General features: G+C 37.5%; 1 protein-coding gene across 1 annotated transcript in view; it reads right to left on the bottom strand.

Annotated features, from left to right (window-relative positions):
• ADCY8 (adenylate cyclase 8) overlaps positions 1–26886 on the bottom strand; it is a 401436-nt gene that overhangs the window by 131987 nt on the left and 242563 nt on the right. Inside the window, exons 8-9 of the mRNA XM_036765122.1 lie at positions 26289–26486; positions 5412–5512 (exon numbers count right to left, since the gene is read on the bottom strand). Of these exons, the coding sequence (XP_036621017.1) occupies positions 5412–5512; positions 26289–26486 (299 nt within the window). The remainder of the gene's footprint in view (positions 1–5411; positions 5513–26288; positions 26487–26886) is intronic.

The raw sequence follows: 26886 nt of genomic DNA, 5'->3' as shown, positions 1-26886 counted from the left end.
TACTCAATTGGGTAACTTACCCCACAGGAAAAAAGGAGGAAGAAGAAGATTTAAAAAAAGGGGGGATGATAGAAGGGAGGGCAGATGGGGGTGGAGGTAATCAAAAACAAACACTTTCGAAAGGGGACAGAGTCAAGGGAGAAAATTCAACAAAGGAGGATAGGTTAGGAAGGAGCAAAATATAATGAGTCTTTCACAACATGAATATTGTGGAGGGGTTATATATAATGATATGCATGTGGCCTACATTGAATTGCTTGACTTGTTAGGGAGGGTGGGTGGGAAGGGAAGAGGGGAGAGAATTTGGAACTCAAAGTTTTAAAAACAGATGTTCAAAAAAAATAGTTTTTGCATGCAACTAGAAAATAAGATACACAGGCAATGGGGCATAGAAATTTATGTTGCCCTACAAGAAAGCAAGGGAAAAGGGGATGGGAGGGGAGTGGGGTGACAGAAGGGAGGGTTGACTGGGGAACAGGGCAACCAGAATATATGCCATCTTGGAGTGTGGGGGAGGGTAGAAATGGGGAGAAAATTTGTAATTCAAACTCTTGTGAAAATCAATGCTGAAAACTAAATATATTAAATAAAAAAATGTGGAAAAAATGTAGAAATAGAAATGTGGGTAAGAGTATCTAGTCTTATTCTAAGTTTTGATAAGTTATGCAGTACCCAACAGACACATAGATCCTGTTAGTAAAGTGAAGATGATAATTTAATAATGAAATAAAAATTTACTTTTTTTCTTTCAATTTTTGTATTTTTTAAATGGCTCCTAATGGTGAATTACTTAGTTATTCTCAGCAATACAAGGATCCAAGACAACTCTGAAGGATTTTTGATGAAAAATGCTATCCATTCTCAGAGAAAGAACTGATCCTACAGATAGAAACACACTTTTTTAACTTTATTTTTCTTGAGGTTTTTTTTGTTTATGTTTTCTTTCACAAAATGACCATTATGGATATGTTTATGTATTGTACTACTTGCTTTCTCAATGAAATGAGTGAGGTGGGGAACGAGGGAGGGAAAGAATTTGAAACTCAAAGTTTATAAAAAAAAACCTAATCTTAAAATTGTTTTTACATGTTACTGGGGGAAAATAAAAATAAAAAACCAAAAATCTCAACTAAATTGTTGGAAAAATATTTAGCAAATAGTTTAAACCTAACCAATAAATGAATTATTAGTCAAAAAAAAAGAATCAGCAGAAATGATTGCTAGGTGTGACTAGTGATATTTATAAGATCAGAGTATCACTATTCTAGAGTTAAACAGTACTTTAGAAGTCATTTGGGTCAACTCTGTAAGTTACAGGTGAGGGGTCTGAGATCCAGAGAGGGTGAGTGATTTCCTACAGAAGGCATAGTTTCTAGGTATAGGCATAGTGATAGCGCTACTGTGAACTGCCTTTTTTAGACCTCAATTTTAGACCTCAACAATATTGTGTTCAGCTTCTTGGCATTAAGATTTAAGAAGGATACTGACAAAATGGTTAGTGTCCAGAGTGGGTAACCAAGGTGGTAAATGGCCCTCAAGTGAAAAGCTGTGCTTAGTGTGAATGAAAGAAGACCAGGTAGAATGAGACATAATAAATGTTTTTGAGTATTTGAAATGGGATTAGACTTACTTTATTTGGTCCTATAGGGTAGGACTTGAAGTAATGAGAAGGAAATGAGGCTTGATGTCAGGAAAAACTTCCTTTCAATTATGGCTGTACAGAAAGAGGAATGAGCTACCTCAAGCAGTGGTGGGCTTCACCTTGGAGGTCTTTAAGCAGAATTTGGAGGATCTATTGTCTAGTGACAGTCTTTTACAGTCAAGATTTCTTCCTTCCTTCTTTCCTTCCTTCCTTCCTTCCTCCTTCCTTCCTTCTTTCCTCCTTCCTTCCTTCTCTTTCTCTCTGTCTGTCTGTCTATCTCTCTCAGGACTAGTTAGCTACTGACATCTTTTCTAACTCTAATTGTGACTTACTTACTTCAGTTGCTGCTTCCATCCCATGGGAAGCCTTTCATGGCCTTTCCCTACTTTCCCTTCAAATTAATTGTGTGTGTGTGTGTGTGTGGGGGAGCTATGTTGTATCCAGCAGAATACAAATACCTTGATGACTAGAATTTCCTTTCTATTTCCTTTTTTTCTCCCCAGTGTGATAGATGATTAATTAGACCCCTATTATATTCCAATCAGTATTAATCAGTTTGCTATGATTCTATAGGGGTAGTGATTATAAGTTCTGTATATTAGGCCCCAGATCTGTGAACTATTAGTCATAAAGTTCACTTGCCTGCCCACAAGAATGTTGATAACCAAACCCAGCATGGGTGAAATGTCTTAATGTGATATGGAAAGCTCTCCAACTTATTTTTGGGCCTCTAGACCACCCTCTCTTGCCCAACATGAAGAGGGGCTCATCTTAAGACCACTTAATGGAGATGGCCCTTGCCTTGCCCATTATGATCACTTAGTCAGCAGAGATAATGCTTGCCTTGCCCTTCCTATGACCACCCATGCTGATGCACCATTCTTGGAGGGCCGAAACCAAGGTCTATCAACCAAGGAGACTCTGTATTTTGCTTTGTTTCCTCTCAGTGTCTGGGTATCAAGCCCTGTAAAAGTAAAGCCCTGGGGAAAGGAGGTATCCGAGAGTGTGAGGAAGATCTGAGGAACACTTCATTAGACAGGCCCATGGATCCTTTAATAAAGTGCTTTTAGTTTAGAGTTCTGCCTCAGTCATCTTTTTTTTCAGTTTGGACAATTTTGGACTCCACGCATGCACATACAAGGTGCTTAGTATATGTTTGTTCAGTTAAATTGGAATTGAATCCCATTGAATATGCAACCCAAAGCTATCAAAAATTCCTCAGCACTAGTGACAAAAAGTTGTTCTAAAATTTAGTGACTTAATAAAGACCATGACATAGGATCTGTCATTCTATGGGCATTTAATGCATAATCAGTCAGTATGATAATATGCTTTTTTGTCATCTGTGGTGTATCTGCCTATAACAGCTGTAGGGCCTGGAATGAAGGAGAGCCAGAAAAATGAAAGGTCCTTAAGACATTTTGACGTTTAAGTACAGGGTAACAAAGTTCCACTCAATTCAAAAATGCAACAAGCATTTATTAATGCTCATTATATGCAGAAACAGAAAGGGACTGTTGTCTCAATTTTCTTATGGGGCAGAAAAGTATGTCTCCCATCAGTTCATGCTTTGGAATATTTTGTGACTTGCAGATATGCTTTTTTAAAGCATAAATATGCTTTAAAAATTACATTTATCAAGTAGGAAATAAAATCATATGAAGTCCATTCTAATCAATGACATCACATTTAAAGAAGGAATCTAATCATTAAATCCAGAATAGATTTATCAGTATGGACACCATGCTTTAGCTTTGTAGATAGCCAGAAGTTCACACATCTACTTCCCCGAAGACCACTGGATAAGCTAAGAAGAATCAAGCATTTATGGATGTTATTAGATGGGCACACTTACTCTCTTACTGCTCTCAAGCTCATTCTCTAAGACTTCCCCTCTTCCCCTATGAGAAGACTACATAAGATTTAGAAGAGGCCTAATTATAAATTATATAAATTATAAAATTTGCATAATTGTAAAAAATGTAAATAATGCCTATATGTGGTGAAAGGTAACCCTGTTGGTTTGTGATTATAATCTAGATTGATAACAATGAACAGGTAATTCTGTCTGGATTTTGAGCCCCTTTGTTTAAATATCATCTCTGATACCTACTATGATTTTGGGCAAGTCATCAAACCTTCCTAGGCCTCAGTTTCCTCATCTGTCCAATGAGGAGGCTAGGCTATGTGACCTCTGAGATCACTTCCAGCCGAAGTTTTATGAACTTAGCTACCCATTGCTCTTAAACTACTTAGAACCACTGTAAGAGAAGCCAAATACTGAGGCTCAGGGCTGATAACCAGTCTCTCTGAGGAGCTTCTCAAGCATGGGACACTTACTTTCAGAGCCCTCCCTTGTCTTCCCACTCCTCCCACTCCTTGAGATCCTACATGTGATCTATGTTAGGGCCTCCCATACTGCAGAATTCTACCTCGGCCACAGGCTTTCTCAAATCTAGTCAAACTTCTTCAAAGATGCAGACTAACTTAAAGTAAATGCTCTTTTTTTCTGGATAATTCCCTTAATTAGTGTGAATGCTTACTATCTGTGTGACCCTAAACAAGATTTTTCTCAATTTACTTCACTCATTCAGTAACTTGTCCATGGGTTTTTTTTTTTTTGGGGTGGGAGGGTGTATATGGAGAAGGTGTACACCTATGAGTTCATCATTAAAGCGAGATAGTTTTTCTGCCAACGGAGAACAGCAGTGTTTCTGGAGCAGGGGTGAGAAACCTGTGGCCTTGAGGCCACATGTGGCCTTTTAGGCCTTCAAGGGTGGCCTTTTGGCTGAATCCAATTTGATCGAAGGGCCACACTTGACTTAGAGGGCCACACGCAGCCTTGACGATGCAGGTTCCCCACCCCTGTTTCTGGTGTGATATAATATTATAGTTTTAGGGCAGGTGCCTGGAGGCCCCAAGACATTAAGGGACTTTCCCAGGGTCACATAGACAGGATGTATTAGACATAAGGCAGGAAGCCTGGCTTCATGACTCTGAGGGCAACTTTCTGTCTCCTATGCCCCCCTTACCACATCACAAACACACCCAGTTACTTGCTGGATCTTTCTGGGACCCCAAGCCAGACCACCAGCTCAAAGGCATATTTTGACCCTCTCTTATAGCCCACAGGGTAATAATTAATAATTATGTGCCATTGTGAGCCTCTTTTTTGTTCCATAGACACCTTTCCACCCTTTAGGTTGGACATATACTTCCAGTGAGGAAGGCAGCCTGATAAGGACATTTTTATGGATTGGCAAACCATTCAGACTTGTGTGCTGGCTTGTTCCATTGGGTATCTTCATGTTAAAGCATTGTTTCTTCTGTTCAGCCCATGAATACCTCAACATGAAATACAGAAGCCAACCTTCCTGAGGAAGACATCATGTTATACAGTATGATGGGCCACATCGTGTTCTCAGAGATAACGAGCAAAATAAATGGTGATGCGGCACTGATACTGTCTGTTTTGTCTAATGTGGTTTTAAATAATTGTGCCACAAGATTTCAAATGCTATTTTTTTCTTCATTCTCTGAGAAGGGGAGAAAGACTTGCAATGGCTGCGTAATAGAATAAGGATGCAGAGTAATATAATTAGAACAGACTCTGATAGTAGTGCCAAACATTTTGGAAAGAATTCTAGACCCAATTATTCTAAATTCAAATCCCCTGAAAACGAGAGAAAACTGGCAAAAACAACCTGCTAAGTATCTTCAAGTTGCTTGAATGACATTTCTCATCACAATTTAGTCTCACTGTATTTACCTTGAAGAAGGAAGCAAACTTTGGATTGCGGTGATAAAGAGAAGTACGATAAATGCACAGACCAAGTTTGATTTGAATACTTCATCCCTCATTTGAGAATACTGCAATGAAAAGAGAAGAACAAGTTACTCAGCAGCTCAGAGTTTTCCTGGGGAGGAATAAAGCTTGCCCAAAGTTTCAAGGAAATGAGCAAGATGAGTCCACTGAGTCATCATTTTTAGAAAAATTAAAGGGGAATTCTTATAAAAAAGGGAACTTTACAAAGGATCCCTTTAAAAACAGAGGCCTGAAACATTATCCCAACCACAACCCCGAAGCTAATGTAACTTAATTTCTTACTAAGAGGAGGAAAGAGCATAAATAATTTTTCCCTGGTCATATTATTTTTTCCTCCTTTCTCTGAACTGAATGCTTTTCTTAAAAAGAAAACAGAAAATCATGACACCCACATACACAGCAAATAAAATACACAAGCTTTTTCATGAGTAAACTGAAAGTCATCCAAGGATCATGAGTGGTTTGTGTTTGTATGTGTGTGGGTGGAGGGTTTGGAGACTCCTAGATCTAGAATTTTAGAACTGGATGGGAACTTAGAAATCATTGAATCCAACCTCTTCATTTTCTAGAGAGAAACTGAAGTCCAGAGAAGTAGGGTGCATTGCTCAAGTCAGCACAGAAATTAGCAACAGTTAGGGTAGGGTATTTAAAAAAAAATTTTTTTAGCCTGGTATAATTCTGACATACTTGCAAGGATTCTGAATTGAATCATAGAGGACTAGAGCTTTCAGAAACTTCAGAGGTGGTCTAGAGTAGTGATATGTCAAACTCAAATAGAAATGGATCCCTACAGGCCATATATTGACTTTGAAAATTACAAATTAACATTATCTAGGTTGTATTGTATTTTTATTTATTTTATTAAACATTGCCAAGTTATACTTTAATTTGCCTGGGTAGTGTTTGGGGCCTGTTGGCTTTGAGTTTGGCACCTCTGCTCCAGAGCAACTCCTTTATTTTATAGATAAAAAGATGGAAAAGATACAGTACTATATATGGTATATTTCTTGTTATCTGCTTGTTGAGCCCCATGAGGATAGCAATGACTTTATTTTTGTTTTCTAGCAATGTCATGGTCTAACCTTAAAGGCTTCTAAACAATTTTGCAATAATTAAGTCTAGGTACAACCCTTGGCTCCAAGGATGAGGGCAGGAACAGACCCAGCCAAAATTTATATGATTCCAAGGAATTATGATTTATAATGAAATTGCCCAATGCATCAGGAAGGCTCAGATTTGCAAAAACCAGAATACTCCTCATTAAAAACATTTGGCTTACAAACTCACAACTTCTTTGGAATAAGAGAGAAAATTTTCCAACTTTCCTGGGAATGTAGAACATAATGGGACACCTTATTTGGTATCTATATGTCAAAAGAAGTGATTTAGTGTGAAAAATTCAAACAGCTTTTTGGTATTGATTCTATTGGTATTGATGAATTCAACTATCAGTTGACTTTTCCTTTCCTCTTTCCCAGGGTGTTTGTTGCCTTCTTCCAGACTAGGGGTTCATGGATACAGTTAATATCTCAGTTTGTTAGAGCATTGACTGGTAAGACCAAGGTCATGGGCTCAATCATTGTGTAGGACAGTTAGCTTCACTCTCTTGCAATGTTGGTTTCATTCTCTTCTGTGATGGCCACAGACTATCCCCCCTTTGCAGCAAGCTATGCAAAGGGGGAACAGGCAGGCACAACTGGGTAGATCAGTATATGTAAGCCTTACTCATAGGATCATAGCTCTAAAGTTGGAAGGGACCTCAGAAGCCATCCAGACCAACCCCCTCATTTGACAGGTAAAAAAAAAAACTAAGGTTCAAAAAGTTTAAGTGATTTGCCCAAGGTCACACAGGTAGTAAGTGGTAGAGTCAGGATTTGAACTCAGGTCCTTTGACTCCAAATCCAGTGTTCCTTCCATAGCATCATGCTGCCTCCTGGAAAAAAACAACATAAATTTCATGTCCTATTAATGGTGGTAAGTAGAACCTATTTTGTCTCCATTTAAGTAACATTTCTTCCGTGAAAACTTCCCTGATATCCCCAGATGAAAAATGATCTCCCCCTCAATTGATCTCCTAGCACCTTATAGCCTTCTTATAATAGTTCACATTTATTTACATAGAACTTTTATGTGCTTTTGGACTCGTGGTTTCATCAATGTAGGGAACTTCTGGTGGGAAAACTCCTTTCACCAATGCAAATCAGCAGTTGTTGTGTAACTTATAGTCTTAAGAAAATTGTCTGGAATGTTGAAAGATCAGAGAAGGGTTTGAATTCAAGCCTTCCTGACTCTTGGGCCAGCTCTCTGTCCGCAGTGCAACACTCTCTCCTGATATAGAACTTAAAGGCTTGCAACACCCTTTCCTCATAACGACAACACAAGGTAGGCATTGTAAGTATTATAATCAACTACATCTTACAAATGAGGAAACTGAGGCTCAGAGACTGGTTAACATAGTCACACCACTAGCAAATGTTGAAACAGGATTTGAATCTAGCTGCTCTGACTCAGAAGCCCGTCCTCTTTACACTACAGCACCTTCCATATTCTAATATGTGCTACAGTAATTCCTGTACATGTCTTTTTTCTACTGTACTATAATTTCCTTAAGAGTAGAGACCACATATTATTTATATTTGTAACTTCCTCAGTAGCTTGCATGTAGGGTGCTCAAAAATATTGGTAGAATAAATCTGTTGGTTCATTTAACATTTAAAAAATAGTACTATGTGCAAGGAAGTATGGTAATATAGTACTTCGGGAAGGAGTGAACAAATAAAAACTCTTAAATTTGGTAAAATGAGAATTATCTTGGAGGACAAAAGTTTTAGATAAATTCGAACAACCAGTTTATTAACTAGATTCATTCTTTCTTCTTTATTTTCAAATGGGTTGGTGTGTCTAGACACAACTATGATTTCAGAAGGAAGACAATATCTGACTATCTCCAAGGAGTGTCATGCATGTTTAAAGATGATTGTTTAGGACAAAGTTTTTTTTAGATGCAGAGGTATAAATATTTTATATCAGAGCCACAAAGATAATAATGACATCTAGCATTTATATATGCACTTTAAGGTTTGCAAAGCATTTTAAAATATGTATTTTATTTTATCCTCATAACAAGACTGAGAGAGGAGCTATTATTACCTCCATTTTAAAGATAAGGACATAGAGGCAGACGGAGGTTAAGTGGCTCACTCAGGGTCACACAGCTATTAAGTCTCTGCGGCTGGATTGGAACTCAAGCCTTCTGACTAGGGTTTACTACACCTAGCTATCTGAATTTTGCCTTGCACGGAAAAGTCACTTAATGTTGCTGAATTGGTCAACAGGCCCCAGGGCCACAGGGGACACTTCAGAGATCATTCAGTCTAACCACCTCATTTTATAGAGACCCAGGGAGAGAAAGTCACTTTCCTGAAGTTACACATAGTAATCCAGGATCTTATCTCAGGTCCTCTGCCTCTAAATACACTGTTGTTGACATTACATTATGCTGTAATGATCTAATCCTGCTACTCAGCCATTATTGGTTAATTTTCTTTCATTGCTCTGAATGTTGATATTCATATTTATACTTATTTACTATTCATGCCCGACCTGTGGTAGAGCATTCCAAGCTCACATTGGTCTGAACAGCCACAGTCAGACACATTGAAACTTGACTCTAGCATAGTGATTTTGGTCCTCTTTGAGAATGAAGGACAACCAGCACCCTCACCACTACTATTTATGCCCCCATCATAAGAGAACATTAGCCTTCATCCTTCTGGTTTGACTGATGTCTTCATATGTCTTGAGTCCTCAGTTGGTGTCACCATATCTTTGTGCTGTGCATTCTCTTCAACTACAGGAAGTTTCTTCAACAGCTTAAGGTGGGGGTGAGTGGGTCTCAAATTTGCATTTTGGAATTCAACCCTTCCTTCAAAAGTGAGTTCCAGTGCTCCTTCAGGAAGCCTTCTTTTATCTCTCCCCTCCCACCCATCAGAATTGACCTCTTCTTTGAACCTTCCACAAAAATATTTTGGCACTTCCTCTATGTTTTTATTATGACCTATTTTGAATTATAGCTATTTGTGCCTGAGTCTCATCTTTCCTACTAGAGGGTAAGGTTCATGAGGGCAGGGAACTTATTTTATCATTATGTTTTCACACCTGCCACATAATAGAGAAAGCTATTTTCTTCTGATCTTGGACTGCTTGTCACCTAGATTATTATAATAATATACTTACTGGACTTCCTACCTCTAGCTTATTCCCTTATCTTTGCACTTATGAAATGTTTGTTGAGTTTAAGTTAATTGAATGTCTTCTTTGTGTGTGTGTGCGTGTGTGTGTGTGTATGTGTGTGAACATTTCTTCATAGTGCCTAACACAATATCCTGAGTAGAGCAGGTCCTCATATAGCATTGTTACCTGCCAGTGTTAGAATGTTAAGAGTTGGAAGAACCTTACAGAGGAGGAAACTGAGACCCAGAGGGGAGGAATAGCTACCCCAGGTCACACAGTGAGTTAATTCCTGGGATGAGATTAGAATTTAGGGCTCTCGAATCTCAGGACAATATCCTTACTCAGTCATCTCATAGACAGAGTTGACTCAAAGAACAGATATTGAAAGAAGTTAGGCTAAAATCTCATTTATGATAGATCTTGGATCATGATGGATACTAAGTAAAGAAGTAGACACAGTGTTTGAAGAAAAAAAGGCCTTTGTTTCCAAACTTTATAAATTTGTGGCTCTTCTGCATAGAGAGTAATGTTAAGGCAAAGAACAGAATCAGTTTTCCTACCTGGATACAATGGACATATGGTGTATTAAAATAAATCTGTTGCACTAGAAAAAAGAAATATGTACCAGAGGAAGAGGGGACATCATTTTAAATCCACAAAATGTTTCAGAAGTGAAAATGACTGAGAAGGTAATTGGTTTTTGCAGAAGGATGGATTTCATTCTTCTGAGGTTTGGATCTGTGTGAGAAGTATATGTATGCTATTCACTTTAATGACAAAAGACATCTAGCTCCCCTTGGCAGAGATTTCCCTGCCTTCTCCTCCCTTCTCCATGCCTTGGCATTGGCTATCCTCCATGTGTTAGGATGCACCCCCTTCTTATCTCCACCTCTTGGAATTTGTTTTTCCTTCAAGACTGAGCTCAAGCACCATATTCTCTATGAAGCTTTTCTTGACCCCTCCAGTTGCTAATCCACTCCCTCCCCAAATTTTATTGTATACATTTTTATCTATTATATGTAAAATGTATCTAATCATATATATACACACATATATGCAAGAATGTGTGTGTGTACATATACATATATGTATATATATATGTATATGTATATATATATATATATATATATATATATATATATATATATATATATATATATATATATATATATATATGTTGCCTCCCCTATTAAAATATAAGCTCTTCGGGACAGGGATATTCAGTTTTGTATTTGTACTTAGCCTACAAGTATGGCACACAAGTACTTAAAAATTCTAATTGACTGATATCTTCAGAAATGAAACTATTACATACTATGTCATAAGAAATAGTAGAGAATAAATTGGTCACATAAAGGAAAATGGTTCATTTCTGACAAGGTTCATTCTTTGACTTCTCTGCACCATTTAGCATTCCTTATATTTTTCATCCCTTCTCCTCCCTTTGGTTTACCTGGCACTGAACCTCTCATAATTTTCCTCCCATGACCCTAATTTCTTAATTCCTTCTTTGTTTTAAAGACAGGTAATCCCCAAGATTCTATCCTTTGCACTCTTCTCCTCTTGTTCTACACCCACACTTTGGAATATCATCCAGTCCTATTACTTCAGTGAACAACTCTAAGAAGATGACTTGGAAATCTGTATTTTCATCGCCAACCCTTCCCCAGAATTCCAGGATAATATATCGAACTGCCTGCTGAATCTCTTCATGTGAATATACTAGTGATACTACAGATTCAATACGGTCCCAAAATTGTGATGTCCTCTTTTTCTCTGCCTCTATTTCTGTTGACATTATCACAATGCTTGTAGGTACCCAGCCTCTTATCTCATCTTTGACTCTTCCTTCTCCACTCCATGCATCCAATAGTTTGTCAAATCTTCTGGCTTCTTGTCCTTGGCATCCATCCCCTATTTTCCAATATTTCCCCCCATTCTTATTTTAGGCCTGATCACATCACAATTAGACTTTTATTATTGTTTTCCTGCTTTAGTCTGTTCCTATGATTCCAATCCACACTTCACATTGGTACCTAATGTGAAGTATGGATTCAAGTTACCACATCAGTAACTTTAATGCATTGCTCTTATCACATCACTCCTCTATTCAAAGACTTTTGGTACACTACCCTGACTGCCTGCTGAAAAAAGTATAAACTTCCTATCATGGTCTTTGTGACCCATCCCAGTCTGGCTTTATCCTACTTTTCCAACTTAATTAGATTGTTAGCCTCTAGTAAATAGCTCCTGGTGTATTGACCTTTATCATCCTAGAATATAGTGTAGGACCCAGCACATTGCACAAACTGACTAATATATTAAACGAAATAGATATGAATTGCTTATTAGCTGGGTTACTAGTTGAATGGAGCTGGTGAGGAAGCAGATAATAATGTTTTGTATGATGATTCTTTTCTTAGTATTCTGGAAGTACCTGGAAAAACATTTTAGAAAAATTAGGAGGAAACAGTAGTTTTTCCCTACCAGATTTTCAATTCAGATATAAAGGAATAATTAGTTTTGGTTATAAACAGCATAGTTGGCATTGTTCATCAAGGCTACAATGCAGAAAACTTTGCATTCTATTTTTTTTATTTCTTATCTTTTTAGTACCATTTGAAATCTCCCTTAATAATTCTAAATAAATGTGAGTAGCTGCTTTTCTTTTTAAAAATTCATCTTCCCCTTTGTCTTCTTTCTCTATCTCCTCCCCATATTTCTCTTCTTTCTCCCCCTCTTTCCCTTACTTGACATTTCATGATCAAAAGGTTTCTAATGGAATACATCTTCTCAGCAATTTAGACCTAAAGCCTCCTTGCTAGCTGGTCTCTCATCATTATTGTCCTTGGAAATTATGATTAGAGATGGAGAAAGGGGAGATTTCCTTTCTTCATACTTCTCTCCCAAAGCAATGTAGGGGTTGTTTTCATATTAGCTTAGAGTGACTGCATGACTGAAAGACTTCAGTATAGACCATTAGTGTCTATTTGTGAAACAACAGAATAATTCCAAGAATCATTCTGGCTTTATATTTCATTAAAAACAATAAAAATGTCATCTTTCTACATGGCAGTGCCATTAGAGAGAAAAATATCAATCATTCTTTGCCAGTTGTACCAATGTGTATATGATCAACATTGATCAGTTTGGCTATTACGATCAAAACCATCTTTGCAACTATTTTGTTATTGGGGTATACTCATCTATCTAAGTGTTCAAAGATCAAAGGAGAAATAGTGATTGCAATTTCTTGTCCAAACTTCTTCTAGATGCTGACCTTTTCAAATAATCATAGATTTTGAGCTAGAAAGGATATGCTGGTGCCAACTTGAACTGGTGGCTTGGCAGAACTGACTGTTAAATTTTCAGTGTGAGCATTTATACCATGGAGATTGGCAAATGGCACAAACCAGGGCTTGAGTTATTGTTTTGTTGATTATCTAGACTTAAGGAAGTAACAGAGAAAATATTAATAATTCACATCACACTTAAGAGTGCGTCCTGTGTACACTTTTTTTTTTGGAAAGCTGGCTATTACACATTTACCAGTGTACCCTTAGGATCTCAGGGATCATTTAGTCTAACATGAATTTTGTAGATGAGGATACTGAGACCCAGGGTAGTTAAACAATTTTACCGGTGTCGCATAGAAAAAAGTCACAGTAAGAGTATATTCAGGATCTTATTTCAATGATTAGAATTCGAAGTGAGGGATCAGACCCTAAATTTTACAATGCCCAATTTTTCACTGTAAATTCACAAGGATAAGCTTACAGTGTCTAAGTTATAAAGGACTCTAGAGACCGTTTAGTATACGTAATATATCTGGCCATGTGGGAAGTGTGAGGGGTGATAGATGGAAAGCTATAGAGTGCTACACTGGCACCATTGCAATTTTGAGAAAAAATTGAGGAAGGCTTCCAGATTCTTGGGTAGATTCCCTGTGGTAAACTTTTGGGAAAACATAGACAAAAGTCACACAGGATGGCAAGCATTGGTAACATGCTATCTGCACCATTAGAGTGAACTGATGAAAGCAAAGATCCATTTGATTGTTGAGAAAGGGTGATCTAAATGTATTCGTCTTCTATTAAGAAGACCTCAGTTTGAGTTCCAGCATTAGCAATATGAGACTGGATAAATCACTTTACTTTTCTGAGAGTTTCCTCATCTATAAAATGGAACTAATAAAGTTTCCCTATTTACTTCCCTTTTGAGGTAAGGGTTTTGTAAAATGCTTATATAAATGTGAGTTCTTTTTTATCATCTGGTCCAAATGTTTCATTTTCTAGAAGTAAAATGGAGGCTAAGAGTTTAAATAACTTAATCGAAGCATAAAGCTTGCTAATGGCAAAGCCAGGACTTAGATACACATTTTATGAGTCCTAATCCAGTGCTCTTTCCATTACACTGTGCTCATCCTATGGCATCATCATCATCATCATCATCCCCACCACCATCTCTCATTTTTATTTAGTGATTTCAGATTTGCAAAGCACTTTTTACACATTATTTCAGCCTCATATCCTTGTGATCCTCACAAGATCCCAGTGAGATTTGTGCTATTATTATCCCAATTTTACAGACAAAATAGAGGCAGAGGAAAGTCACATGACTTGTCCAGGGTCATAGAGCTAGAGAGTGTCTAAGGAGAGGTATGAACCAAGGTCCTTCTGACCTCAAGTGCACTGCTCTACCTGTCATTAGACACTTTGTTCAGTCTCCTATCCTCATTAATGCACCCAGACATTAATGTACCCAAACTTAAAAGATTTACATCCATGGGCTTCTTAAATATCTCCTAGTGGTCAGGAAAGAACATGTATTGTCTCATTTCAAATTCTCTAATAAGTGAAACTCTAAACAAACTAATTCCTTTGTATAATCTAGATTTTTTCCTGTCCAAAATTCAGCACTCTAATCATTGTCATTGGGCTGCTAGGTGGATAGAGCACCAGACCTGGAGTCAGGAAACTCATATTCCTCAGTTCAAATCTGGTCTCAGACTTATTAGCTGTGTGACCCTGGGCAAGTCACTTAACCCTGTTTGCCTAAGCTCCTCATCTGTTAAACAAGCTGGAGAAGGAAATGGCAAACCCTTCCAGTATCTTTGCCAAGAAAATCCCAAATGGGGTCACAAAGAGTGAGACAACAGCAACAATCATTGCCATTACAAGACTGATGGACCCACAAAGTAACATTTGTTGACTGGTTAACAGGATGACCTGTTTTATTGGTATAGAAGAGTGTAAACCGTGCAAAGAACATTTTGTGAAAAGAGCCTCAAGACAGACCACATATAAGTTCATAGGCTATTGGAGTTAGAGGAAATCTTAATGATCATTTTGGAGAATACCCTCATATTATACAGGGTGTCCCTAAAGTCTGGACACACAGGGAAAAAATGCATATTTTGAAATATTTGGAATATTAACAGACCTTAGCCCCCTTGACCTCTATGCTAAAGGAGGTGTACTCAATGAAAATCACAGATGCAACACACTTGACTGAATGCATAAAGAGTGAATATGCTAAAATTGATGGCAATATGGAATGATTGCATTGAGTTCATATTAATCTTGCAAAGTGCATCCACCGTTGCATCACAAATGATGGAAATCATATTGAAGATGTTATATGTTAATATTCCAATTAAATAAAATGTTGTTGAAAATTTCATTCATTTCATTTCTTGAAAATATGCATTTTTGCCTATGTGTCCAGACTTTAGGAACACCCGGTAGAGGAATAAACTTTCAAATCAGAGAAGTGAAGAGATAAACTAAGGTAATGGCAGGGATCTGTCTCCTCCGGGTCTTCTCAAAGCTAAGCTGTCAAACTTACATCTGATTACTTAATGGCGTGTCTATAAAATACCCAAATATTTTAAAAGAGGAGGAAAAAAAAAGAATCAGGATTTGCTGCTTGGAAAAGTTACCCGAAATACAGGTTTCATTAAGATAATATAATCTACTTAACTCTCTTCCTTATCCTGGATAGTCATGTATACTACATGATGGCCTCATTAGTAAGTTAATTAGTAAATATACCAATGTAAATGTAAATGTTACAATTATCTGAATAGAATGTAAGCTCTATGAGGGCAAGGACCATTTCATTTTTTATTTTATGCTTTATTTTATTTTTTATTTATTTTTCTGAGATACAACACAGTGCCTGGCACATAATAGATATTTAATACATGACTGTTGACTTGCACGGAGTATATAGCTCTAATGTCTATAAGCATGGGAGTACACACGTGTGCCTAGCCAATCAGTATTAAATATTGAAGGTAAGTACTAGAAGGCTTTTTTCCTAGATTTTCTTTATTTATTTTATTTCTGGTAAGGCAGAAAACCACAAGCAACTGTTTCAAAATGATCTATCCACCCACAAAAACAAAACAGCTTAGCTTCTTCCTGAAAAGTTATTTTGGTGGTCATGTAGTTGAACAAAAACGTGTTTGACCTAATGTTTGCTCTGGTGTCCTTGTGTATATAAGACTTGATGGGTCTCATTATTTTATCTTTACACAGCAAATTTATCTTTTAAAAGGAAACCACTGTACTGGGTAGTAAGAATAAATACAGTACAGATTACCATCTTCTTAGGGCCAATGAACAGCATTTTAGTGTATTTCATGATACAGACTAGCCTATAGTTACCTAAATTAATCACTGTTTGTAAATTAGATAGTAAACATAATCTTATTTTCTTATAAAAGTTATTTTGTGAATAAATGTTACTTTTAGAATTTCTTCTGTATTAATACTAAAAATATCATTGTAGTATATATTTACCATTGCTAAACACAGAATGATGGCTAATAAAAAGATATACTATCAAATTCACATTTTTGTTCTATTTCTTCTATAAAGTTTATTATGCCTTGATTAAGAATCATCAGTGGTCATGGAAGAAATGAAAATGTATCTGAATTTCTAGAATAACATTTGAATTTGAACTCTCTTGCATTTCATTGAGAATCCAGGTTTAGTCAATACTTTCACATATAAAAAAATGGTATTATTAAGCAGGATACTTGAAAAATCCCATCTAGATTAACTGTCTACATCATTTGTTATACTTTGGCTGTAGAGGAATTGTCCAAATTCGAATCTATAGCAGTGGGACCAAATGAGAAGAGGCCAATAACATTTAGAGGATCCAACTTACTTGAACTTATCCGTCTAAACGTCAGCCAGAATAGGAACTTAACACCATCAATATCATTTTGTCATTGCTTTTGCACTGTTTCAGTCATGTCCATGTCTTCATGACCCTGTTTGTGGCTTTCTTGGCAGACATGCTGGAGTGAGTGGTTTGCAATTTCCTTTTCTAGTTCATTTTACAAATGAGGAAACTGTGGCAAACAAGGTTAAGTGACTTGACCAGGATTACACAGATAGTTAAGTGTCTGAGGCTGTTTGAACTCATGAAGATGTCTTCCTTATTCTAATCCCAGTGCTCTGTCCACTTCACTAACTGCCCATCAGTAACATATCAAATAGGATTTTTAAAACACCGGCTAGAACATTATATAGATTTCCAGAACTGCTAGATTAATTTGAAGCTTTGGATTATAGATTCTTTCATTCATGTCTGATCCCTGCCACTTACTAAAAGAGCAAAATGTTTTATGTAAACATTTTTACATATAGAATGTCTTTTATATTTTGGAACCCTTTGACATTTTTTACTTTAGATTTGATTACTTATGTGACATCAAAAATTGTCTTTTTTTCACTCAAACTGAACCTAGATTCCAAGTAGGATATTTGTACTTAATGATATTTTGGTCACCAAATATATCCCTGAGATATAACACAGTGACTGGCACATAAGAGGTAGTTAATAAACGACCGTTGGCTTGCCTTGAATTAATTACATAGCGCTGATATCTACAAACACATGTGCCTAGGCAGATAGTTTTGAGTCTTTTTCATAGTCCAGAGTGAAGTGTAGCAAGTTCAGATCTTCATATTTCTTGGATCCATCTATATGAATGATCATATGGATTATTCATGTGCAAACTATCCATGTTGACTTTCTATGTGCTTTATTTGATAAGCTAATGAGAAGGAATATTAGCAAAGAAATGGAATAGAATTATGTTTTCACTTCAATTGTTAATTGGTTTAAATACACTGTTTAGCATTAATACCATTAGTAGTCATGGATAAAAGAAAATGGGCTTGATTATATTTGAAGATTTTTTGTGGCCTAAAGCCTGACCTCCCACTTACTCCCTGACCAAAAAGACCTTATAAGAAGATACAAAGAAAATAAAGAATGAAAACCGAAAAGTTTTATTTCAAAGGAGAGAGTTCTCCTTAGAGATATTGGTTATTGGTCATTGAATCAAATGCTGTAACAATAGCTGAGCACATTTCTGTATTGGAAGACAGTAAGAGTGCATCAGGATGAGGGAAATGATCAATTGTCAGACATAATAATTCTCAGAAAATTGACCCTATAAAAAAGGTCGTAAGAAGGATGAATTTTTTTCAACTAGACTCCATTCCTGATTATGTATGTCTCTCCACAGTTCCTCAAAGAAGCAACAGAATCCTGCTGATTTCATCATCAAAATGGTGATGATCTGCAGCAATAGTGAGTCTCTTGGAATTATACCCGCTGTGCTTCTTTGGGGCCACCACACCCTCGATATTCTCACAATCTAGCATTTGAGTAATAATTTGCGCTGATCAGCTAATAGCCCATGCCTGTGTCAAACTGAACAGCACACAAAGAAAACTGGTCCTTCAGGACAGAGGTATCCTAAAAGGAGAAGGCCAAGAGAATTAAATGTATTGATTAATCCCAAGAGAAGGCCATTGAAGAAATGGGCTGCCAAGCAAAAGGAGAGGAGGCTCATTCTTTAGAGACTCTTGCATATGAGATGGAGAAAATCTTTAGAAAATGCATGTTCTAAACATCCAATATCAAGAAGACCTTTAAAATGCTATTAAAATGCACCATCAAAATCCAAATAAAGGAAAAGTCAATTCTGATTTTAAATATCTACTGATATCTTATTGTGAGGCTATTTGCTGCATCATTGGCAGACTGAACAGCTAATATCTAACTTTTAAAGAAATATATTCCTTTTAAAATCTTTGAAATAGATTGATGGGATATCAAATTTGGATCTGGGAGGAATCTTGGAGACTATTTAGTACAACCTCTTCATTTTTCAGATGAGTAATCTAAGAATAAGAGCGTAAGTAACTAACCCAAGGTCACACAACTAGTCTATTAAATAGTAGAACAAGATCTTGAACATACGTCTTCTGATTCCGAATCTACTATAGTTTCCATTGCACGGCTGTACTGTTTTGAATCTTAAACATGAAATTTGAATGGACTTTTCCCGCCCAAACTTTATTGGGTGTGTATTTCTCTTAGCTAGCAGAGAGATGAGGAATGGTAGCTCTGAAATAATGAATTTATGGTAGACTCTGAAGCCTATAGGTAGATATTGAAGAAAACCATCTTGGTGATGGATAGGACACTTTAAAATCAGGATACTTCCAGGATCAAAATACATCTGCAAAAATATATTTATGTTCTTTAACACCCCCCTCTCTCTTTAACCTAGGCTTTTAGCACACATTTATGTTGATGTATAGAAAAAGAGCTCTCTTGAGGAATTTCTAGTCTGGCAAGAAGGAAAAGGAAATCTTCTATGAAAAGGATCATTTGCATGAGTTCACAGGCCCTCTGTGGCAGGCTTTGATAATTGGCATTAATGACTGACCAACTTGAGAGGTAGCTGTAAGAGAAGCAAGATGATTTGTCTGTCTTAGAACCAGATGGCTTGAGTTTAAGCCCTACCTCCAATACTTGCTGGCAGTCCAATCTAGGAACATCTTTTAACCTCTCAATGCCTTCATTTCCTTATCTGTAAAATGGGATCAATAATCTGACTTCCTACCTCACAAGGTTGTGACAGACATGCCTTTGTAAATGTTAAAATGTCACATAGATGTCAGTTGTTGTCATTAACTGGATCAAGATCTTTTCAAGTTGGCTCATTATTTCTTGTTATCTTGTCTAGACTGAGGATGGATGGAGGGATGATTTTGTCCTCAGTGCATATAGTAAAGTCATCTTGTTGCTGAGAGCCCATTCTGTAAAGGCAGCCAAAGGAATGATTGATGGCAGGGTGGTGGAGAGCCCTTATGTTTACAAGGACAATAGTAACTCCCTCCTCTCCCTCTGAAAACAAAAAATAAAAACTGCAACAACCTCTCATCTCACCCATTGCACTTAATCTTCTTAAAGTGATTTTTTTTCCAGCTGTTACCTTGGATGAATCTGTTCAGACCCTCTAAGTTAGTCATTCAAAAAATGAATTATCATTTTATTTTTTTTAAAGTTTAATTTGCATTATTAACGTTTCCTTTTTTTTGTTTGTTTTTTTTTTTTGGAGGGAGGAAGGTAGGGCAATTGGCGTTGAGTGACTTGCCCAAGGTCACACAGCTAGTAAGTGTGTCAAGTGTCTGACAGATTTGAACTCAGGTCCTCCTGACTCCAGGGCCGTTGCTCTACTCACTGCACCACCTAGTTGCCGCAAAATGAATTATCATTTTAAAGGGACTTCTTGGAGGGAAAATGACACTTCTTACTATGTGTATCCTAATATAGTATAGCATTAGATACAGACAACTAGTCTTGAAGCCAGGAAGAAGTAAGTTCAGGCTCCATCTTAGACACAGTTTGGCTATGTAACCCCGAGCAAGTCAATTAACCCTTTTTACCTCAGTTTCCTCATCTATAAAATAAGCTGGAGAAGGAAATGGCAAACCAGTCCAGTATCTTTGCCAAGAAAACCCCAACTGCGATCACAAAGAGTCAAATACTGAAACGATTGAAGAAGTAGGTAGATGGGCTGGAGACCAAGGGTACAAGTGGACAAGAACACTGATTTACTCATGGGCACCAAAAGCAAATATTTGCATCCTTTGGGAATGAAATGACTAGATTTATGCAATTGGCATTGTGGGGAAAAACCCACAGAAAGAGACTTGTAGACATGAAGTATGTTTTTTAGCAAATATGACCGTCTATTTTGGGGAAGCCCTGTGAACAAATAGGATTTTGTGTGGGATTTGGTAGATTCTGAATGAAAATCTCACCCCTGGCCCTTTTGTTTAGACACCATCTGGATCAGGTAGGAAGCTCAGAGTTCCACTAGACTAACTTCTAAACCCTGGGATTTGTGCGAATGGGGGGAGTGAACAGGAAATCCTTCTGCTCTCAAGGAAAGCATGAAGTTTACATTTCCTCTCATGGGGATTGGGGATGCCCTAATTGGGGGGTGGGAGCGATAAGAAGAACCTCTTAGCAGACTTAGGACTTACACTTTTTTTCTGTAATTATCAGGGACCTTCTTAAAATCATGAGATGTAAGATCTAGTTGAAGGAACTGGGAATATTTAAACCAAAGAAGAGAAGACTCAAAGAGGATATGAGAATATGATAGATGTGTATTTAAAGTATCTGAAGGTCTGTCATGAGGGTAAGGGATTTGACTTGTTCTCTTTTGCCCCATCATAGAGAACCAGAAACGACAGTGGAAAGTTGCAGAGGCAAATTGAGGCTTGATAACAGAAAAAAAATAAACAGACCTTCTTAACACTTGGAACTAACTAAAAGACTTTAAGTAGAGGATAGATGACTATTTGTCAAATATGTTATTGTGAGGATTTGTTCTGACTGTTATTTTCACATTGTTTCTATATTCTTTCCCAACGGGTCTTCCCCCATATCAGTAGGATTCCCTTGATACACATGGTTGTGTTGTGATGAAAAATAACGTCAATCCCCTCCCATCCCAATATCATAGGACTTTGGTAGTGCAGTTAACATCATTTAATGAAAGTAGTGATGGAAGCAGGTGAGTACTGGCTTATGGGCACTAAGTAAGTGCCTTATAAATAGTAAATGCTTAAAAAATGTTTGTTTAATTGAGCTATCTGGTGCAAAGGTTTTAAAGTATGGGCACGTAAACACTTAGTGAAGCCTCAGAAATAGCAATTCCTTTATCTCCATCTCACCTAGAGTTTCAACTAAGCAGGAATAGGTGGGTAATGAACAAGTTACTTTGTTTTCCCTGACCTAAAATTACATAACCCTAAATTTCAGTATAGACCTAAAAGCAGAGAAGCAGAAAGAGTTAAGATGTGTTGGGTTTCTGAGGCTTTCTCCTAAAAATACAGTTCTTATAAAAAGTATGATATATATATATGTATATATATATATATACATACATTATATATATTCTTTCAAAAAATAGTTTCTGAATTCCTATTCTGTGAATGAAAGTCCTATTTTTACACAATACTTTTTTTTAGTAGAAATGCCAATTTTATGAAATAAAGTGCCTGATTATGAGGAAAATTTGAATAATGCTTACAAGTCTTTTGTGTGTGTTTTGATGGTGTTTTTTGTGCCTTGATTCATTAATAAAAGAGAAAAGGAGGCATAGCATGTCACATTATATTTTCTCAGACCATTGTTCAAACAGAATATATTCTTTTTTCCCCTGAGAAAATTACCAAGGTAAATTAATTTTATCCATTCTCACTTTTCCCCACTAGGAAATGCGCTTTTATTACAATGACTGCAATTCTAAATTCATCCCATAAAAATGGGTTTTTTTGGTTGTTTTTGAATAGAAAAATGCTTTTTAATTTGCTTAGGAAAGTATCAGATCTGGGAGGAGTGGGTTGGAGAATAAAAAGGATAGACAGTGGGGCAGAAAAGTACAAGGTAATGTGAGAAGGCCCCTACAACTAAGGCCCTGCAATCTTACAGGCACATAGGAGATCTTAGATATTCCTAGAGTCCTGGATCAGTGGTGTACTGGAGCTAGCTTGAAAGAGCTGCTGATAGTTAAATCTTCAGTATAAGCATCTGCACCTAAGAAATAAGCAAGCTGCATATCAGGGCCTGACTTATTGTTTTGTTGATTGTTTACCTTCAAGAGAGTGGTGGGGAAAATATTAGTAATGAAATAAAATTAAAAGTATGTCAGGCATAATTCTCTGAGAGACCACTGTTAAACATTTCCCAGCATACTGCTGCATAGGATTGTATCTTGAGAGGTGGAAGGCACCTCAGCGGCCATCTAGTGCATACCCTCAATTTTACAAATAAGAAGAGAGGCCCTAGCATATTAACTGATTTCCCCAACATCGTACTGGGATTTGAACCTTGGTCTTCTGACTCCAGAGTTAGCATTCTTTCAATAGTACCATGAAAAGCAGAAATTTTATTCTTCGAACTAGAAGGAACCTGAAAAGTCACCTAGTCTAAGCAATACCCTGTTCCCACCTTCTCATTTTACAGGGGAGGTTATTGAAGTTTAGTCTTTAAATCATTTTTTTCTACAGCAGATCAGTGGCAGATCTGGGACCCAAACTTCCACTTCTCCTTGGTTAGGAAACTAGAACAACCACATTAACACGTTAAGGCATCTTTCCATTGCAACATGCTTTTTTTCTGAGGTCAGTAGTAGACAACCTCTAGGTCCACAACTAGACATTTTCCTATATGCCTTTAATAGCTCCAAAAGATCAAATGGAAGGAGAGTCTGGGGAGTTGCTTTTGTGGTCCACTAGAGGAATACGTATTTCCTGATGATATCCCTGGCTGCTCCCAATTCCCCTCCCTACTCCCTCTCAAGGCAGACCATTCCGCTTTGGGGTAGCCCAAAATGTAGGATTGCTATCAACCAAAATTTACCTCACTATAACTTCTACTTTTGCTTCTAATTCTTCCCTTAGGGCCCAAGCAGAACCAGTAGAATCTGTATTTCCAATGAAAGCCTTGTAAATGCTTAAACACAGTTGTCAGTCATCCCCCCCACCCCCACCCCCTTACCCCTTCTCTTCTCTGTGCTAAATATCCACATAGCACCTTCAACTAATTCTTCCTTTAACTGTGTAATGTTGAGAGACATCATTGATTTTAGAACAATGAAGGTCCACTTACATGGCTAAAGGAGAGATTTTTGGATGGGAATCTACTTTACCCTAAATTACTTGGATTGGCTGTGTGGACAGGCTCCCATGAAAATGAAAACTACGCCCCTCCATTTCCCTTTGACATATATTTGTGTGCATGTTGTCTTTCACATTAGACTGTAAGCTACTAGAGATCAGGGACCGGTTTTTTTTTCTTTTTCTGTAACCCTAGCCTTTAGCACAGTGCCACTTAATGAATGGTTATTGATTAATTGGTTGTGGAGTTACAATCCAGGGTTTCCTTGTCCGGAGTACATTAAAATCAATTACCCCATGGGTAATTACTGGGAAAGCTGGGGATTTCCAGTCCCACACAATTGTTATTCCCCTGAGAAATTCACAAGCCCCTTTAATTATACAATTGACAATTTTAAAAACATCAAAGACAACCAAATCTCCAAGTATTTATTAAGCACCTACTATGTGTTAGGCACATACTAAGCACTTTAAAAATATCATCTCATTTGATCTTCACAACAACCCTGGGAGGGAAGCGCTTTTATTATTCCCATTTTGCAACTGAAGAAGCTGAGCCAGGCAGAGGTTAAATGACTTGCCCATGGTCACACAGCTAGGAAGTATTTAGATGTAACTAAAAACAAAAATTACTTTACATATATTTTGTTCATCTAGAATCTGTAGATCATGACCCAAGCAAGAAAATCTTTATCAGTATTAAACATTTAGCATTGGAAAGAACCTTACCTAAATCTCACTTGGTGAAATTAGTTGTTCAGGGTCAAAGAGCTGGTAAGGGTCAGAGGGAGAATTTGAACCCAGGTCTTTCTGACTTCAAGTAACCGTTAACACTATTCTAATAGAGCTCAGACTGTTAAGTGATACAGTGAATAGAGAGCTGCGGCTGGAGTCAGAAATAGACTTGAGTTCAAATCTGGCTTTAAAAATGTAAGCAGTTATATAACCTTGGGCTTAATGTCTGCTTTCCTCAGTTTACTCAGTTATGAAGAGGGAATCATAATAGTCCCTACTTCACCAGAACATTGTAAGGATCAAAAGAGATGATGTTTGTTAAGTGTTTGACACACTGTAAGTGCTTAATAAATCCTTGTTTCCTCCCTCCAAGTCCTCTGCTCTATCCATATAGCAAACTGATCTGAGTATAAAGCGATCTCCGGATACATTCCTTCCTTTTGAGAGCTTAGTAGGATTAATCTGAAAGATTTCTATTAAAAAGCAAAACAAACCATTGTTTGTTTCCCAGTTCTTTATACATCCCAACTGAAATAAGTATATCTAATTTTAAAACTCATGAGACAAAGGTTCCTTGATATTTTTAGCCGATGTGGCTATTGAATTTGTAGCAATCTGTCTTGCCTTTTCTTCTCTGCCTTGCTACTGCTCAGGCATTTCAAGCTGGGAGTCAAACATGAGTGAGTATTCCTTCTGGAGCTTTATGTTTGAGATGGTTTAAAAAGGGAAATTCTAGGTGTACCACCAACATGTCTGTGCATATGCATGTTTGTTCGATGGTCCCTAAGCTGAGTGATGGATGGTCACTGTGGCAGCTGAGCTAAGATGTGCAGAATTGCTCAGCAGAGCTTGGCACTAAATTCCTTGAGCTGGAAAGTCCCCTGCTGTTCTTCCCTGAGGCCTCTGCTCACTCACAGGGGGCGACCACAGCAGATAATGGTCTCCCCTGGCCTCTGTGAGCTGAGGCTTGTCGGTTATTATCAGCGCTAAGGAGCAAGCCTGTTCCCTTCCACCTTCTCACCTTCACTAATTCCATTTCCTGTAGAGGGTCAAGTTAGTAGCCTGCATCAGCTGGTGACTGCCCTGATTAAGGACCAGAAGGTATTCTAAGGCTGAGGAGCAACTAAGAAAACAGAAGAACAATATGTATACCTTAAAAAATAGAGGGCTCTATTTGGTGGGGAGAATTCTAGACCTATGATATTAAGGGAGTCAGAAAAATCTCAGTGGGAAAAATCCTTCCATTGATGCAGATTGGCACTTGGGTTGTCACTTATAATCTCAGCTAATTCCCTGGGGCCCTGAGAGGCTTTCTGAGGGTCACATAGTCAATATGGATCAGAGACAGAATTTGAACCTCAGTTCTCTTGACTCCAAGGCTTGGCCTCTTTTCACGTGCTATGCTTCAAGTTTTACAGGTATAATTATTAGGATTTGACCACTGTGGAGAAGTGCCCTGGTGGGATGATGGTGGAATAGGGAAGAGTTAAAATTAGCCATTTCCATTTTATTCCAACATAGATACCACCTGGCCATTAAGTAACAATGAGAGATGATGCAGATACAAGGAAGCATTCATTCTTTCTTTTCTTTTCTCCTTATAGAAGGTGACTACTCCTGGAAAAAAAAATAATCTCTGCTTCAGTTACTGTAGGTCCTATGACAAGAACCATCATTTCCTTCCATGACCTTTAGTCCACTCATGATTTCAAAACAGAGAAAGAAAAAGAAAAGCCAAAATAAAAGCAAGACTAAACCCTAGCACTGTCTTTATTCCCATGGACATTTACAACAATTTACGTTGGTAAAACAGAAGCGGCTACCGTGACCCCACTACCTTATGCTCCAGGCTGGAGTCTTTAAACATCAGTGAGAAAGGCTTGATATGCTCTCTTCTCAATTTATCGCCACTCCGTAAGTCGATGGTGTGCTCTATTCTCTTGTTAATTTCCTCAGGCCCAGACTGGACATGCAAAGCTTGTGCAAGATGGTTTGGAAGCAGATTTATTGAATTTCTTGTTAGGGCAGCCAGAGTCTAGGGGAAAGCACATGCACAAAGAATAAACCTGCTAGTCCCCTTTGGGTTAAAAAATAAAACAAAAATTTAAAAAATGCAATGTTTTTAGATCATGTCGCATTGCAAATTGTAATAGCATTCCATGCATTTTTATTCAGTGAAACCTACGGGAAGTGGAAAGTCAGAAATCCTTTCAGAGAAACATATTACAGTACAACAATTTGTTGCTTTTGTATCACATTTGAGAGAGAGCACTTCTCCCTCTGTGTAGGTGCACTGAATTCCTTTGGTTAAAGGTTTGTATGCTTGAAAACAGAATCATAGCATCACACACACCATGTCAGAGCTGGAAAGGACCTTAGAGATCATCGAGGCCAAGAGGAATCTGTAGCCCAGAGGGAAGGGACTTGCCCAAACT

The sequence above is a fragment of the Trichosurus vulpecula genome, chromosome 1, assembly GCF_011100635.1.
Source record: "Trichosurus vulpecula isolate mTriVul1 chromosome 1, mTriVul1.pri, whole genome shotgun sequence".
In the NCBI taxonomy this organism is placed as follows: domain Eukaryota; kingdom Metazoa; phylum Chordata; class Mammalia; order Diprotodontia; family Phalangeridae; genus Trichosurus; species Trichosurus vulpecula.
The sequence above is the reverse complement of the archived record's forward strand: the minus strand, read 5'-3'. Positions and strand labels throughout refer to the sequence as shown.